Genomic DNA, 19145 nt, shown 5'->3' with positions numbered 1-19145 from the left:
CCCACCCTTGGGAGTTTTTTTTTAATTTTTTAAAAATGCCAAAATCTGCTCTAGACACCGCAATTCTTAAAATTTCTCAATGAAAATCACATTAGAATACTTCAAATAATTCTACCAATCAATTAATATCATTAGTTGAATTTTTTTCTTGGAAAAATTCCCACCAAAACTCATCATGATCCCAGTCTTGGGAGTTTTTTTTAATTTTTTAAAAATGCCAAAATCTGCTCTAAAAACCGCAATTCTTAAAATTTCTCAATGAAAATCACATTAGAATACTTCAAATAATTCTACCAATCAATTAATATCATTAGTTGAATTATTTTCTTGGAAAAATTCCCACAAAAATCATCATGATCCCACCCTTGGGAGTTTTTTTTAATTTTTTAAAAATGCCAAAATCTGCTCTAGAAGCCGCAATTCTTAAAATTTCTCAATGAAAATCACATTAGAATACTTCAAATAATTCTACCAATCAATTAATATCATTAGTTGAATTTTTTTCTTGGAAAAATTCCCACCAAAAATCATCATGATCCCACCCTTGGGAGTTTTTTTTTTAATTTTTTAAAAATGCCAAAATCTGCTCTAGAAGCCGCAATTCTTAAAATTTCTCAATGAGAATCACATTAGAATACTTCAAATAATTCTACCAATCAATTAATATCATTAGTTGAATTTTTTTCTTGGAAAAATTACCACAAAAATCATCATGATCCCACCCTTGGGAGTTTTTTTTTTATTTTTTAAAAATGCCAAAATCTGCTCTAGAAACCGCAATTCTTAAAATTTCTCAATGAAAATCACATTAGAATACTTCAAATAATTCTATCAATCAATTAATATCATTAGTTGAATTTTTCTTGGAAAAATTCCCACCAAAACTCATCATGATCCCACCCTTGGGAGTTTTTTAATTTTTTAAAAATGCCAAAATCTGCTCTAGAAACCGCGATTCTTAAAATTTCTCAATGAAAATCACATTAGAATACTTCAAATAATTCTACCAATCAATTAGTATCATTAGTTGAATTATTTTCTTGGAAAAATTCTCACCAAAAATCATCATGATCCCACCCTTGGGAGGTTTTTTTTTTTAATTTTTTAAAAATGCCAAAATCTGCTCTAGAAACCGCAATTCTTAAAATTTCTCAATGAAAATCACATTAGAATACTTCAAATAATTCTACCAATCAATTAATATCATTAGTTGAATTTTTTTCTTGGAAAAATTCCCACCAAAAATCATCATGACCCCACTCTTGGGAGTTTTTTTTTTAATTTTTTAAAAATGCCAAAATCTGCTCTAGAAACCGCAATTCTTTAAATTTCTCAATGAAAATCACATTAGAATACTTCAAATAATTCTACCAATCAATTAATATCATTAGTTGAATTTTTTTCTTGGAAAAATTCCCACAAAAATCATCATGATCCCACTCTTGGGAGTTTTTTTTTAATTTTTTAAAAATGCCAAAATCTGCTCTAGACACCGCAATTCTTAAAATTTCTCAATGAAAATCACATTAGAATACTTCAAATAATTCTACCAATCAATTAATATCATTAGTTGAATTTTTTTCTTGGAAAAATTCCCACCAAAAATCATCATGACCCCACCCTTGGGAGGTTTTTTTTAATTTTTTAAAAATGCCAAAATCTGCTCTAGAAACCGCAATTCTTAAAATTCCTCAATGAAAATCACATTAGAATACTTCAAATAATTCTACCAATCAATTAATATCATTAGTTGAATTTTTTTCTTGGAAAAATTCCCACCAAAAATCATCATGACCCCACCCTTGGGAGTTTTTTTTAATTTTTTAAAAATGCCAAAATCTGCTCTAGAAACCGCGATTCTTAAAATTTCTCAATGAAAATCACATTAGAATACTTCAAATAATTCTATCAATCAATTAATATCATTAGTTGAATTTTTCTTGGAAAAATTCCCACCAAAACTCATCATGATCCCACCCTTGGGAGTTTTTTAATTTTTTAAAAATGCCAAAATCTGCTCTAGAAACCGCGATTCTTAAAATTTCTCAATGAAAATCACATTAGAATACTTCAAATAATTCTACCAATCAATTAGTATCATTAGTTGAATTATTTTCTTGGAAAAATTCCCACAAAAATCATCATGATCCCACCCTTGGGAGTTTTTTTTAATTTTTTAAAAATGCCAAAATCTGCTCTAGAAACCGCAATTCTTAAAATTTCTCAATGAAAATCACATTAGAATACTTCAAATAATTCTACCAATCAATTAATATCATTAGTTGAATTTTTTTCTTGGAAAAATTCCCACCAAAAATCATCATGACCCTACCCTTGGGAGTTTTTTTTTTTAATTTTTTAAAAATGCCAAAATCTGCTCTAGAAACCGCAATTCTTTAAATTTCTCAATGAAAATCACATTAGAATACTTCAAATAATTCTACCAATCAATTAATATCATTAGTTGAATTATTTTCTTGGAAAAATTCCCACAAAAATCATCATGATCCCACCCTTGGGAGTTTTTTTTTAATTTTTTAAAAATGCCAAAATCTGCTCTAGACACCGCAATTCTTAAAATTTCTCAATGAAAATCACATTAGAATACTTCAAATAATTCTACCAATCAATTAATATCATTAGTTGAATTTTTTTCTTGGAAAAATTCCCACCAAAAATCATCATGACCCCACCCTTGGGAGGTTTTTTTTAATTTTTTAAAAATGCCAAAATCTGCTCTAGAAACCGCAATTCTTAAAATTTCTCAATGAAAATCACATTAGAATACTTCAAATAATTCTACCAATCAATTAATATCATTAGTTGAATTTTTTTCTTGGAAAAATTCCCACCAAAAATCATCATGACCCCACCCTTGGGAGTTTTTTTTAATTTTTTAAAAATGCCAAAATCTGCTCTAGAAACCGCGATTCTTAAAATTTCTCAATGAAAATCACATTAGAATACTTCAAATAATTCTATCAATCAATTAATATCATTAGTTGAATTTTTCTTGGAAAAATTCCCACCAAAACTCATCATGATCCCACCCTTGGGAGTTTTTTAATTTTTTAAAAATGCCAAAATCTGCTCTAGAAACCGCGATTCTTAAAATTTCTCAATGAAAATCACATTAGAATACTTCAAATAATTCTACCAATCAATTAGTATCATTAGTTGAATTATTTTCTTGGAAAAATTCTCACCAAAAATCATCATGATCCCACCCTTGGGAGGTTTTTTTTTTAATTTTTTAAAAATGCCAAAATCTGCTCTAGAAACCGCAATTCTTAAAATTTCTCAATGAAAGTCACATTAGAATACTTCAAATAATTCTATCAATCAATTAATATCATTAGTTGAATTTTTCTTGGAAAAATTCCCACCAAAACTCATCATGATCCCACCCTTGGGAGTTTTTTAATTTTTTAAAAATGCCAAAATCTGCTCTAGAAACCGCGATTCTTAAAATTTCTCAATGAAAATCACATTAGAATACTTCAAATAATTCTACCAATCAATTAGTATCATTATTTGAATTATTTTCTTGGAAAAATTCCCACAAAAATCATCATGATCCCACCCTTGGGAGTTTTTTAATTTTTTAAAAATGCCAAAATCTGCTCTAGAAACCGCAATTCTTAAAATTTCTCAATGAAAATCACATTAGAATACTTCAAATAATTCTACCAATCAATTAATATCATTAGTTGAATTTTTTTCTTGGAAAAATTGCCACAAAAATCATCATGATCCCACCCTTAGGAGTTTTTTTTTTAATTTTTTAAAAATGCCAAAATCTGCTCTAGAAACCGCAATTCTTAAAATTTCTCAATGAAAATCACATTAGAATACTTCAAATAATTCTACCAATCAATTAATATCATTAGTTGAATTATTTTCTTGGAAAAATTCTCACCAAAAATCATCATGATCCCACCTTTGGGAGTTTTTTTTTTAATTTTTTAAAAATGCCAAAATATGCTCTAGACACCGCAATTCTTAAAATTTCTCAATGAAAATCACATTAGAATACTTCAAATAAATATACCAATCAATTAATATCATTAGTTGAATTATTTTCTTGGAAAAATTCCCACCAAAAATCATCATGACCCCACCCTTGGGAGGTTTTTTTAATTTTTTAAAAATGCCAAAATCTGCTCTAGAAACCGCAATTCTTAAAATTTCTCAATGAAAATCACATTAGAATACTTCAAATAATTCTACCAATCAATTAATATCAATAGTTGAATTTTTTTCTTGGAAAAATTCCCACCAAAAATCATCATGACCCCACCCTTGGGAGTTTTTTTTTAATTTTTTAAAAATGCCAAAATCTGCTCTAGAAACCGCGATTCTTAAAATTTCTCAATGAAAATCACATTAGAATACATCAAATAATTCTATCAATCAATTAATATCATTAGTTGAATTTTTCTTGGAAAAATTCCCACCAAAACTCATCATGATCCCACCCTTGGGAGTTTTTTAATTTTTTAAAAATGCCAAAATCTGCTCTAGAAACCGCGATTCTTAAAATTTCTCAATAAAAATCACATTAGAATACTTCAAATAATTCTACCAATCAATTAATATCATTAGTTGAATTATTTTCTTGGAAAAATTCCCACAAAAATCATCATGATCCCACCTTTGGGAGTTTTTTTTTAAATTTTTTAAAAATGCCAAAATCTGCTCTAAAAACCGCAATTCTTAAAATTTCTCAATGAAAATCACATTAGAATACTTCAAATAAATATACCAATAAATTAATATCATTAGTTGAATTATTTTCTTGGAAAAATTCCCACGAAAATCATCATGATCCCACCCTTCGGAGTTTTTTAATTTTTTAAAAATGCCAAAATCTGCTCTAAAAACCGCAATTCTTAAAATTTCTCAATGAAAATCACATTAGAATACTTCAAATAATTCTACCAATCAATTAATATCATTAGTTGAATTATTTTCTTGGAAAAATTCCCACAAAAATCATCATGATCCCACCCTTGGGAGTTTTTTTTTAATTTTTTAAAAATGCCAAAATCTGCTCTAGAAGCCGCAATTCTTAAAATTTCTCAATGAAAATCACATTAGAATACTTCAAATAATTCTACCAATCAATTAATATCATTAGTTGAATTTTTTTCTTGGAAAAATTCCCACCAAAAATCATTATGATCCCACCCTTGGGAGTTTTTTTTTTAATTTTTTAAAAATGCCAAAATCTGCTCTAGAAGCCGCAATTCTTAAAATTTCTCAATGAGAATCACATTAGAATACTTCAAATAATTCTACCAATCAATTAATATCATTAGTTGAATTTTTTTCTTGGAAAAATTACCACAAAAATCATCATGATCCCACCCTTGGGAGTTTTTTTTTTAATTTTTTAAAAATGCCAAAATCTGCTCTAGAAACCGCAATTCTTAAAATTTCTCAATGAAAATCACATTAGAATACTTCAAATAATTCTATCAATCAATTAATATCATTAGTTGAATTTTTCTTGGAAAAATTCCCACCAAAACTCATCATGATCCCACCTTTGGGAGTTTTTTAATTTTTTAAAAATGCCAAAATCTGCTCTAGAAACCGCGATTCTTAAAATTTCTCAATGAAAATCACATTAGAATACTTCAAATAATTCTACCAATCAATTAGTATCATTAGTTGAATTATTTTCTTGGAAAAATTCTCACCAAAAATCATCATGATCCCACCCTTGGGAGGTTTTTTTTTTTTTAATTTTTTAAAAATGCCAAAATCTGCTCTAGAAACCGCAATTCTTAAAATTTCTCAATGAAAATCACATTAGAATACTTCAAATAATTCTACCAATCAATTAATATCATTAGTTGAATTTTTTTCTTGGAAAAATTCCCACCAAAAATCATCATGACCCCACCCTTGGGAGTTTTTTTTTTAATTTTTTAAAAATGCCAAAATCTGCTCTAGAAACCGCAATTCTTTAAATTTCTCAATGAAAATCACATTAGAATACTTCAAATAATTCTACCAATCAATTAATATCATTAGTTGAATTTTTTTCTTGGAAAAATTCCCACAAAAATCATCATGATCCCACCCTTGGGAGTTTTTTTTTAACTTTTTAAAAATGCCAAAATCTGCTATAGACACCGCAATTCTTAAAATTTCTCAATGAAAATCACATTAGAATACTTCAAATAATTCTACCAATCAATTAATATCATTAGTTGAATTTTTTTCTTGGAAAAATTCCCACCAAAAATCATCATGACCCCACCCTTGGGAGGTTTTTTTTAATTTTTTAAAAATGCCAAAATCTGCTCTAGAAACCGCAATTCTTAAAATTTCTCAATGAAAATCACATTAGAATACTTCAAATAATTCTACCAATCAATTAATATCATTAGTTGAATTTTTTTCTTGGAAAAATTCCCACCAAAAATCATCATGACCCCACCCTTGGGAGTTTTTTTTAATTTTTTAAAAATGCCAAAATCTGCTCTAGAAACCGCGATTCTTAAAATTTCTCAATGAAAATCACATTAGAATACTTCAAATAATTCTATCAATCAATTAATATCATTAGTTGAATTTTTCTTGGAAAAATTCCCACCAAAACTCATCATGATCCCACCCTTGGGAGTTTTTTAATTTTTTAAAAATGCCAAAATCTGCTCTAGAAACCGCGATTCTTAAAATTTCTCAATGAAAATCACATTAGAATACTTCAAATAATTCTACCAATCAATTAGTATCATTAGTTGAATTATTTTCTTGGAAAAATTCTCACCAAGAATCATCATGATCCCACCCTTGGGAGGTTTTTTTTTAATTTTTTAAAAATGCCAAAATCTGCTCTAGAAACCGCAATTCTTAAAATTTCTCAATGAAAGTCACATTAGAATACTTCAAATAATTCTATCAATCAATTAATATCATTAGTTGAATTTTTCTTGGAAAAATTCCCACCAAAACTCATCATGATCCCACCCTTGGGAGTTTTTTAATTTTTTAAAAATGCCAAAATCTGCTCTAGAAACCGCGATTCTTAAAATTTCTCAATGAAAATCACATTAGAATACTTCAAATAATTCTACCAATCAATTAATATCATTATTTGAATTATTTTCTTGGAAAAATTCCCACAAAAATCATCATGATCCCACCCTTGGGAGTTTTTTAATTTTTTAAAAATGCCAAAATCTGCTCTAGAAACCGCAATTCTTAAAATTTCTCAATGAAAATCACATTAGAATACTTCAAATAATTCTACCAATCAATTAATATCATTAGTTGAATTTTTTTCTTGGAAAAATTACCACAAAAATCATCATGATCCCACCCTTAGGAGTTTTTTTTTTAATTTTTTAAAAATGCCAAAATCTGCTCTAGAAACCGCAATTCTTTAAATTTCTCAATGAAAATCACATTAGAATACTTCAAATAATTCTACCAATCAATTAATATCATTAGTTGAATTTTTTTTCTTGGAAAAATTCCCACAAAAATCATCATGATCCCACTCTTGGGAGTTTTTTTTTAATTTTTTAAAAATGCCAAAATCTGCTCTAAAAACCGCAATTCTTAAAATTTCGCAATGAAAATCACATTAGAATACTTCAAATAATTCTACCAATCAATTAATATCATTAGTTGAATTATTTTCTTGGAAAAATTCCCACAAAAATCATCATGATCCCACCCTTGGGAGTTTTTTTTTTAATTTTTTAAAAATGCCAAAATCTGCTCTAGAAACCGCAATTCTTAAAATTTCTCAATGAAAATCACATTAGAATACTTCAAATAATTCTACCAATCAATTAATATCATTAGTTGAATTTTTTCTTGGAAAAATTCCCACCAAAAATCATCATGATCCCACCCTTGGGAGTTTTTTTTTTTAATTTTTTAAAAATGCCAAAATCTGCTCTAGAAGCCGCAATTCTTAAAATTTCTCAATGAGAATCACATTAGAATACTTCAAATAATTCTACCAATCAATTAATATCATTAGTTGAATTTTTTGCTTGGAAAAATTCCCACCAAAAATCATCATGATCCCACCCTTGGGAGTTTTTTTTTTAATTTTTTAAAAATGCCAAAATCTGCTCTAGAAGCCGCAATTCTTAAAATTTCTCAATGAGAATCACATTAGAATACTTCAAATAATTCTACCAATCAATTAATATCATTAGTTGAATTTTTTTCTTGGAAAAATTACCACAAAAATCATCATGATCCCACCTTTGGGAGTTTTTTAATTTTTTAAAAATGCCAAAATCTGCTCTAGAAACCGCAATTCTTAAAATTTCTCAATGAAAATCACATTAGAATACTTCAAATAATTCTACCAATCAATTAATATCATTAGTTGAATTTTTTGCTTGGAAAAATTCCCACCAAAAATCATCATGATCCCACCCTTGGGAGTTTTTTTTTTAATTTTTTAAAAATGCCAAAATCTGCTCTAGAAACCGCAATTCTTAAAATTACTCAATGAAAATCACATTAGAATACTTCAAATAATTCTATCAATCAATTAATATCATTAGTTGAATTTTTCTTGGAAAAATTCCCACCAAAACTCATCATGATCCCACCTTTGGGAGTTTTTTAATTTTTTAAAAATGCCAAAATCTGCTCTAGAAACCGCAATTCTTAAAATTTCTCAATGAAAATCACATTAGAATACTTCAAATAATTCTACCAATCAATTAGTATCATTAGTTGAATTATTTTCTTGGAAAAATTCTCACCAAAAATCATCATGATCCCACCCTTGGGAGGTTCTTTTTTTTAATTTTTTAAAAATGCCAAAATCTGCTCTAGAAACCGCAATTCTTAAAATTTCTCAATGAAAATCACATTAGAATACTTCAAATAATTCTACCAATCAATTAATATCATTAGTTGAATTTTTTTCTTGGAAAAATTCCCACCAAAAATCATCATGACCCCACCATTGGGAGTTTTTTTTTTTAATTTTTTAAAAATGCCAAAATCTGCTCTAGAAACCGCAATTCTTTAAATTTCTCAATGAAAATCACATTAGAATACTTCAAATAATTCTACCAATCAATTAATATCATTAGTTGAATTTTTTTCTTGGAAAAATTCCCACAAAAATCATCATGATCCCACCCTTGGGAGTTTTTTTTTAATTTTTTAAAAATGCCAAAATCTGCTCTAGACACCGCAATTCTTAAAATTTCTCAATGAAAATCACATTAGAATACTTCAAATAATTCTACCAATCAATTAATATCATTAGTTGAATTTTTTTCTTGGAAAAATTCCCACCAAAAATCATCATGACCCCACCCTTGGGAGGTTTTTTTTAATTTTTTAAAAATGCCAAAATCTGCTCTAGAAACCGCAATTCTTAAAATTTCTCAATGAAAATCACATTAGAATACTTCAAATAATTCTACCAATCAATTAATATCATTAGTTGAATTTTTTTCTTGGAAAAATTCCCACCAAAAATCATCATGACCCCACCCTTGGGAGTTTTTTTTAATTTTTTAAAAATGCCAAAATCTGCTCTAGAAACCGCGATTCTCAAAAATTTCTCAATGAAAATCACATTAGAATACTTCAAATAATTCTATCAATCAATTAATAGCATTAGTTGAATTTTTCTTGGAAAAATTCCCACCAAAACTCATCATGATCCCACCCTTGGGAGTTTTTTAATTTTTTAAAAATGCCAAAATCTGCTCTAGAAACCGCGATTCTTAAAATTTCTCAATGAAAATCACATTAGAATACTTCAAATAATTCTACCAATCAATTAGTATCATTAGTTGAATTATTTTCTTGGAAAAATTCTCACCAAAAATCATCATGATCCCAGCCTTCGGAGGTTTTTTTTTTAATTTTTTAAAAATGCCAAAATCTGCTCTAGAAACCGCAATTCTTAAAATTTCTCAATGAAAGTCACATTAGAATACTTCAAATAATTCTATCAATCAATTAATATCATTAGTTGAATTTTTCTTGGAAAAATTCCCACCAAAACTCATCATGATCCCACCCTTGGGAGTTTTTTAATTTTTTAAAAATGCCAAAATCTGCTCTAGAAACCGCGATTCTTAAAATTTCTCAATGAAAATCACATTAGAATACTTCAAATAATTCTACCAATCAATTAGTATCATTATTTGAATTATTTTCTTGGAACAATTCCCACAAAAATCATCATGATCCCACCCTTGGGAGTTTTTTAATTTTTTAAAAATGCCAAAATCTGCTCTAGAAACCGCAATTCTTAAAATTTCTCAATGAAAATCACATTAGAATACTTCAAATAATTCTACCAATCAATTAATATCATTAGTTGAATTATTTTCTTGGAAAAATTCCCACAAAAATCATCATGATCCCACCCTTGAGAGTTTTTTAATTTTTTAAAAATGCCAAAATCTGCTCTAGAAACCGCGATTCTTAAAATTTCTCAATGAAAATCACATTAGAATACTTCAAATAATTCTACCAATCAATTAGTATCATTAGTTGAATTATTTTCTTGGAAAAGTTCTCACCAAAAATCATCATGATCCCACCCTTGGGAGGTTTTTTTTTAATTTTTTAGAAATGCCAAAATCTGCTCTAGAAACCGCGATTCTTAAAATTTCTCAATGAAAATCACATTAGAATACTTCAAATAATTCTACCAATCAATTAATATCATTAGTTGAATTTTTTTCTTGGAAAAATTCCCACCAAAAATCATCATGACCCCACCCTTGGGAGTTTTTTTTAATTTTTTAAAAATGCCAAAATCTGCTCTAGAAACCGCAATTCTTAAAATTTCTCAATGAAAATCACATTAGAATACTTCAAATAATTCTATCAATCAATTAATATCATTAGTTGAATTTTTCTTGGAAAAATTCCCACCAAAACTCATCATGATCCCACCCTTGGGAGTTTTTTTTTAATTTTTTAAAAATGCCAAAATCTGCTCTAGAAACCGCGATTCTTAAAATTTCTCAATGAAAATCACATTAGAATACTTCAAATAATTCTACCAATCAATTAGTATCATTATTTGAATTATTTTCTTGGAAAAATTCTCACCAAAAATCATCATGATCCCACCTTTGGGAGTTTTTTTTTTAATTTTTTAAAAATGCCAAAATCTGCTCTAAAAACCGCAATTCTTAAAATTTCTCAATGAAAATCACATTAGAATACTTCAAATAAATATACCAATCAATTAATATCATTAGTTGAATTATTTTCTTGGAAAAATTCCCACAAAAATCATCATGATCCCACCCTTGGGAGTTTTTTTTTTAATTTTTTAAAAATGCCAAAATCTGCTCTAGAAACCGCAATTCTTAAAATTTCTCAATGAAAATCATATTAGAATACTTCAAATGATTCTACCAATCAATTAATATCATTAGTTGAATTTTTTTCTTGGAAAAATTACCACAAAAATCATCATGATCCCACCCTTAGGAGTTTTTTTTTAATTTTTTAAAAATGCCAAAATCTGCTCTAGAAACCGCGATTCTTAAAATTTCTCAATAAAAATCACATTAGAATACTTCAAATAATTCTACCAATCAATTAATATCATTAGTTGAATTATTTTCTTGGAAAAATTCCCACAAAAATCATCATGATCCCACCTTTGGGAGTTTTTTTTTTAATTTTTTAAAAATGCCAAAATCTGCTCTAAAAACCGCAATTCTTAAAATTTCTCAATGAAAATCACATTAGAATACTTCAAATAAATATACCAATCAATTAATATCATTAGTTGAATTATTTTCTTGGAAAAATTCCCACAAAAATCATCATGATCCCACCCTTGGGAGTTTTTTTTAATTTTTTAAAAATGCCAAAATCTGCTCTAGAAACCGCAATTCTTAAAATTTCTCAATGAAAATCACATTAGAATACTTCAAATAATTCTACCAATCAATTAATATCATTAGTTGAATTTTTTTCTTGGAAAAATTACCACAAAAATCATCATGATCCCACCCTTAGGAGTTTTTTTTTTAATTTTTTAAAAATGCCAAAATCTGCTCTAGAAACCGCAATTCTTAAAATTTCTCAATGAAAATCACATTAGAATACTTCAAATAATTCTACCAATCAATTAATATCATTATTTGAATTTTTTTCTTGGAAAAATTCCCACCAAAAATCATCATGACCCCACCCTTGGGAGTTTTTTTTTAATTTTTTAAAAATGCCAAAATCTGCTCTAGAAACCGCAATTCTTAAAATTTCTCAATGAAAATCACATTAGAATACTTCAAAGAATTCTATCAATCAATTAATATCATTAGTTGAATTTTTCTTGGAAAAATTCCCACCAAAACTCATCATGATCCCACCCTTGGGAGTTTTTTAATTTTTTAAAAATGCCAAAATCTGCTCTAGAAACCGCGATTCTTAAAATTTCTCAATGAAAATCACATTAGAATACTTCAAATAATTCTACCAATCAATTAGTATCATTAGTTGAATTATTTTCTTGGAAAAATTCTCACCAAAAATCACCATGATCCCACCCTTGGGAGGTTTTTTTTTTAATTTTTTAAAAATGCCAAAATCTGCTCTAGAAACCGCAATTCTTTAAATTTCTCAATGAAAATCACATTAGAATACTTCAAATAATTCTACCAATCAATTAATATCATTAGTTGAATTTTTTTCTTGGAAAAATTCCCACCAAAAATCATCATGACCCCACCCTTGGGAGTTTTTTTTTTTATTTTTTAAAAATGCCAAAATCTGCTCTAGAAACCGCAATTCTTTAAATTTCTCAATGAAAATCACATTAGAATACTTCAAATAATTCTACCAATCAATTAATATCATTAGTTGAATTTTTTTCTTGGAAAAATTCCCACAAAAATCATCATGATCCCACCCTTGGGAGTTTTTTTTTAATTTTTTAAAAATGCCAACATCCGCTCTAGACACCGCAATTCTTAAAATTTCTCAATGAAAATCACATTAGAATACTTCAAATAATTCTACCAATCAATTAATATCATTAGTTGAATTTTTTTCTTGGAAAAATTCCCACAAAAATCATCATGATCCCACCCTTGGGAGTTTTTTTTTTAATTTTTTAAAAATGCCAAAATCTGCTCTAGAAACCGCAATTCTTAAAATTTCTCAATGAAAATCACATTAGAATACTTCAAATAATTCTACCAATCAATTAATATCATTAGTTGAATTTTTTTCTTGGAAAAATTCCCACCAAAAATCATCATGACCCCACCCTTGGGAGTTTTTTTTTTTATTTTTTAAAAATGCCAAAATCTGCTCTAGAAACCGCAATTCTTTAAATTTCTCAATGAAAATCACATTAGAATACTTCAAATAATTCTACCAATCAATTAATATCATTAGTTGAATTTTTTTCTTGGAAAAATTCCCACAAAAATCATCATGATCCCACCCTTGGGAGTTTTTTTTTAATTTTTTAAAAATGCCAACATCCGCTCTAGACACCGCAATTCTTAAAATTTCTCAATGAAAATCACATTAGAATACTTCAAATAATTCTACCAATCAATTAATATCATTAGTTGAATTTTTTTCTTGGAAAAATTCCCACCAAAAATCATCATGACCCCACCCTTGGGAGGTTTTTTTAATTTTTTAAAAATGCCAAAATCTGCTCTAGAAACCGCAATTCTTAAAATTTCTCAATGAAAATCACATTAGAATACTTCAAATAATTCTACCAATCAATTAATAACATTAGTTGAATTTTTTTCTTGGAAAAATTCCCACCAAAAATCATCATGACCCCACCCTTGGGAGTTTTTTTTAATTTTTTAAAAATGCCAAAATCTGCTCTAGAAACCGCGATTCTTAAAATTTCTCAATGAAAATCACATTAGAATACTTCAAATAATTCTATCAATCAATTAATATCATTAGTTGAATTTTTCTTGGAAAAATTCCCACCAAAAATCATCATGATCCCACCCTTGGGAGGTTTTTTTTTTAATTTTTAAAAATGCCAAAATCTGCTCTAGAAGCCGCAATTCTTAAAATTTCTCAATGAGAATCACATTAGAATACTTCAAATAATTCTACCAATCAATTAATATCATTAGTTGAATTTTTTTCTTGGAAAAATTACCACAAAAATCATCATGATCCCACCCTTAGGAGTTTTTTTTTAATTTTCTAAAAATGCCAACATCCGCTCTAGACACCGCAATTCTTAAAATTTCTAAATGAAAATCACATTAGAATACTTCAAATAATTCTACCAATCAATTAGTATCATTAGTTGAATTATTTTCTTGGAAAAATTCTCACCAAAAATCATCATGATCCCACCCTTCGGAGGTTTTTTTTTTAATTTTTTAAAAATGCCAAAATCTGCTCTAGAAACCGCAATTCTTAAAATTTCTCAATGAAAGTCACATTAGAATACTTCAAATAATTCTACCAATCAATTAATATCATTAGTTGAATTATTTTCTTGGAAAAATTCCCACAAAAATCATCATGATCCCACCCTTGGGAGTTTTTTTTTTAATTTTTTAAAAATGCCAAAATCTGCTCTAGAAACCGCAATTCTTAAAATTTCTCAATGAAAATCACATTAGAATACTTCAAATAATTCTACCAATCAATTAATATCATTAGTTGAATTTTTTTCTTGGAAAAATTCCCACCAAAACTCATCATGATCCCACTCTTGGGAGTTTTTTTTAATTTTTTAAAAATGCCAAAATCTGCTCTAAAAACCGCAATTCTTAAAATTTATCAATGAAAATCACATTAGAATACTTCAAATAATTCTACCAATCAATTAATATCATTAGTTGAATTATTTTCTTTGAAAAATTCCCACAAAAATCATCATGATCCCACCCTTGGGAGTTTTTTTTAATTTTTTAAAAATGCCAAAATCTGCTCTAGAAGCCGCAATTCTTAAAATTTCTCAATGAAAATCACATTAGAATACTTCAAATAATTCTACCAATCAATTAATATCATTAGTTGAATTTTTTTCTTGGAAAAATTCCCACCAAAAATCATCATGATCCCACCCTTGGGAGGTTTTTTTTTTTAATTTTTAAAAATGCCAAAATCTGCTCTAGAAGCCGCAATTCTTAAAATTTCTCAATGAGAATCACATTAGAATACTTCAAATAATTCTACCAATCAATTAATATCATTAGTTGAATTTTTTTCTTGGAAAAATTACCACAAAAATCATCATGATCCCACACTTAGGAGTTTTTTTTTAATTTTCTAAAAATGCCAAAATCTGCTCTAGAAACCGCAATTCTTAAAATTTCTCAATGAAAATCACATTAGAATACTTCAAATAATTCTACCAATCAATTAATATCATTAGTTGAATTTTTTTCTTGGAAATATTCCCACCAAAAATCATCATGACCCCACCCTTGGGAGTTTTTTTTAATTTTTTAAAAATGCCAAAATCTGCTCTAGAAACCGCAATTCTTAAAATTTCTCAATGAAAATCACATTAGAATACTTCAAATAATTCTATCAATCAATTAATATCATTAGTTGAATTTTTCTTGGAAAAATTCCCACCAAAACTCATCATGATCCCACCCTTGGGAGTTTTTTAATTTTTTAAAAATGCCAAAATCTGCTCTAGAAACCGCGATTCTTAAAATTTCTCAATGAAAATCACATTAGAATACTTCAAATAATTCTACCAATCAATTAGTATCATTAGTTGAATTATTTTCTTGGAAAAGTTCTCACCAAAAATCATCATGATCCCACCCTTGTGTAAAGCCACGGGGCTTTACAGTTAGGATTCTGAGGACTCAGGGCTTAGGTGGCGTGAAACAACGGCCCACCGCACGAGCCGTGACACTCCACTCGACAGCCTGAGCCATACTGAATGTCTCTCTCTGCCGATCGATAGATCGGCAGAGGGCTCTACTGACTGTGAGTTTGAATTGAGCGTCAAGCTCTAACCGTTGCTCACTGTGCCTGTGAGGAAAAGACAAAGAATTGTCTAAAGGGATGGGTTGCCCACGGGACGGATTTGGATCCCCGTTTAGGCATGGCTTAACAATCGGCCAATCCTGACATTCACCGTCTCGGTGAGAAAGAATAAGGGAGCAGGATTGAACCGTTGTATAATTATGTTAGGGCCATTGGAGGACATTGTATTGCAATGTCCAACCAATATCACGAGGAGCGCATCCAGCTTGACGCGAACCTCGTAGCACTATGGCGTAACCTGTAACACCTATCCGTTACGTGATAGTAACACGAAGTTGCGTCGAACTTCGCCTACCACTGGGATTGATGCCAGACATTTACATCCAATCTTTCGCATGATACATCGCAATAATTGCAAGGGAACTCGAACACATTATCGTGAACCCGCCATATCACTGGGATTGAAGTAAACCGTGGATTACATTTACAATCCACTCATCGAGCAACTTAGTTGATGAGCTCGACAAATGCGCAATATCGGTGGACGTCTTTCTTCACTAGATCTAGATTTCTTTTTCGATGGCCATCTGCGATGCTAGACATTACCCAACTCCTGTTACTCAACCATATACACGATGTTAAAACATCTCGATGGGAGTATTGGGTTATCAGCCAGCATCTGAAACGAGAACTGGATCATTAACAATAGGTTTCTGGATATATGTTTAAAACGACAACTGAATCAATCCAAAAATTCAATTATAAGATTCGTATCGGATCTTCACCCATTCAGGGTCTTACTTACTGCATCTGTATTTATTAGATCACATTCACTTCAATAAACAGCACAGGCTTTTGCCACTAGCCTGCATCTAAATCGAGGGCAATCGATTTTTCTGCTCAAATTGTTTATTAATACCAATGTTAGAACCAAATTTCAAGACTAAGATTTAAATCCACACGGAAATCACACATTTACAACCAAATGTGCTACTATTTTTGACGGGAACGGTCTATTACTGCCGATTTTGTTTCTGCGGAATTATCCTATCAGATTCTTTCTTGATTACTCCAACCAAAACTCATGGGAAAGCTAACATCTCCAATAAGATCGATCCACATATTAACAATTGCAATAACTAAAGGTTCCCATATCAAGCTTCAAAACACTTTAAATGACCTTTATACTCCTCCAGTAATTCCAACTGTTCTGATTTACATCTGATAGTCCTTGACTTCCTTGTTCTTCTAGTCGGTTTGGTCGTGGGTTGATAACCTGATGTCCCTGTTGTCTTCTTTACCCGTCCTTAGTCAGAGAACTGTCGTTATGGTAGTGGGTTGACCTCTCTATCATCCATCTTATGCTATGTCCATCGTCTAGAAGTCTGCTAACGGTTGAGGGTTGACTTGATTCGACTCGGCCATCCTCCTGTCACTGCATTCACTTTTCCGCTGTACTGCTCGTCACGTTGGTCCATATTTATGTATTCATTTCGCAATACATCTTACTATGGATTTATTTTGAACACTCATGAAACTGTTCATCTACTGCATAACCTTATATCCTGTCTAGATATAACATCCATGCTAAGTCTACCTCCTGTATCTGGATTCTGAATTTGTTTTTTTTCTACATTTAAATTTCATAAAATCATTTACAATGAATATCTTAAATATAATCTTTAATGATATCCTTTGTCAGATAACGAATGTCATGTTCAACTGAAATGCTCAACTTGAGAATACAGACCGATGTAACAGAATAACTGTATTTATATTTAGGCAATGAAAACAAAACAGCTAGTACACAGCTAACCAAATTCATACAGAACTAATTCTTCATTTGATTAAAATTCTCAAAGAGTTACAGTTTACAGACGACGAACTATTAACTGATAACTTTAAACAAGAATCGTTCTCCACGGAATTGTTATGAACTGGTTATGAATTGGAAAAACTTTCTATCACCATTAGAAGACAATTTTCAGATTCCCGTCAACATTTCTGGAGTACTATTTATACGATTTATACCAACAATAGAACTTAACAATTTTAACCTTTATTACTGAAAAGGAAATCAGGATTTAAAAACCTAAATATCTGACAATGACTAAGATTATATCTGCAAATTAATATCAATTGCATCATCAATTCATTTTCTAACTACTGTTACTGACACTTCACGCAATGTATCGGGAATAAATCGAAATGTCCATTTCTTACAGTAGAGAATAAATCAACGACTGCAATTAACAGCATGCTTTAAGTTCAAACGTTCATTGAAAATTTACGATATCCTTTTCCAACGTTTGCATTTTGTTGAATAAATTAGATCGAGCCTTCCTTTTTAGTTTAAAGCTCAATTTATTTAATCGCTTGCAAAATATTATTTTATTTGTCATTTTTTCAATCTTTGATGAATAGTCGTAAAACATTAGCCTCAAAACATCTAGAATACAAATATCCTATACAACAGAACTATAGTACTTCATTTTCTGGATCTTGTCCCTTGCTCAAACTGTAATCGACAACGAGTTATTAGACGACAACTTTGTGCAAGAAAACTCACTGAATCGAGAAAGAACTAATATCATCCTTAAAACGCTGTTTCTTATATTTCTTTAAATTCTGAAACCATTAGAACTTGCCAGCTCCAACGCCACTACGGACTTATCAAATTTAACCATTTTTAATAAAAATCAAATAATTATTTAAACCTAAGTATACTACAATCAATAAGATTAGGTCAGCAAATTAGCATCACTTATACCATCAGCTCATTTGATTATAAACTGTGTTATTATCAAATTATTTCTTATATTTATACTATTCCAACGCCTTTATTCATTTTGCACTAGCTTAGCAGATATTTAGCATCTAAATAGAAGTATCTATTCGCTGACTTTTCTTGTTTTCCGAAATTGAACAGCGACAATAGTATATTAAAAGATCTCAGACATTTTTATTAATCAAGTCTAGCATTCTAATTTCTTTAATAAAACAAATCAACAGTCTAAATCCAATTCTACTAAATTTAACCTATCCCTTGGATTTATGTGTTCTCTGCTTTGCTTACAGTATATTACTTCTTAGGAACATCTCTCTATTAAAAGCGCATGTCTTTAACGTTTTGGTGAGTTTTAACTTTTACAATTGAATAAGAGATAGTACCTCAGCCCACTCCTGGAAATTGCAACTTAATTCGAAGAATCGTA

At 29.1% G+C, this 19145-nt stretch overlaps 1 protein-coding gene across 1 annotated transcript in view; it reads right to left on the bottom strand.

Moving 5' to 3' along the window:
* Positions 1-16307, bottom strand: part of LOC129808957 (uncharacterized) — a gene marked incomplete at its 3' end in the record, with an annotated part of 59097 nt that extends 42790 nt beyond the window's left edge. The window contains exons 1-2 of the mRNA XM_055858865.1: positions 16249-16307; positions 15840-15975 (exon numbers count right to left, since the gene is read on the bottom strand). Coding sequence (XP_055714840.1) covers positions 15840-15975; positions 16249-16307 — 195 coding nt within the window. The remainder of the gene's footprint in view (positions 1-15839; positions 15976-16248) is intronic.
* Between the last annotated feature and the right edge of the window lie 2838 nt (positions 16308-19145).

This window comes from Phlebotomus papatasi, unplaced genomic scaffold, assembly GCF_024763615.1.
Source record: "Phlebotomus papatasi isolate M1 unplaced genomic scaffold, Ppap_2.1 HiC_scaffold_24, whole genome shotgun sequence".
Classification (NCBI taxonomy): Eukaryota; Metazoa; Arthropoda; class Insecta; order Diptera; family Psychodidae; genus Phlebotomus; species Phlebotomus papatasi.
Note: the sequence above shows the minus strand (reverse complement) of the source record. Positions and strands in the feature narration are given on the sequence as shown.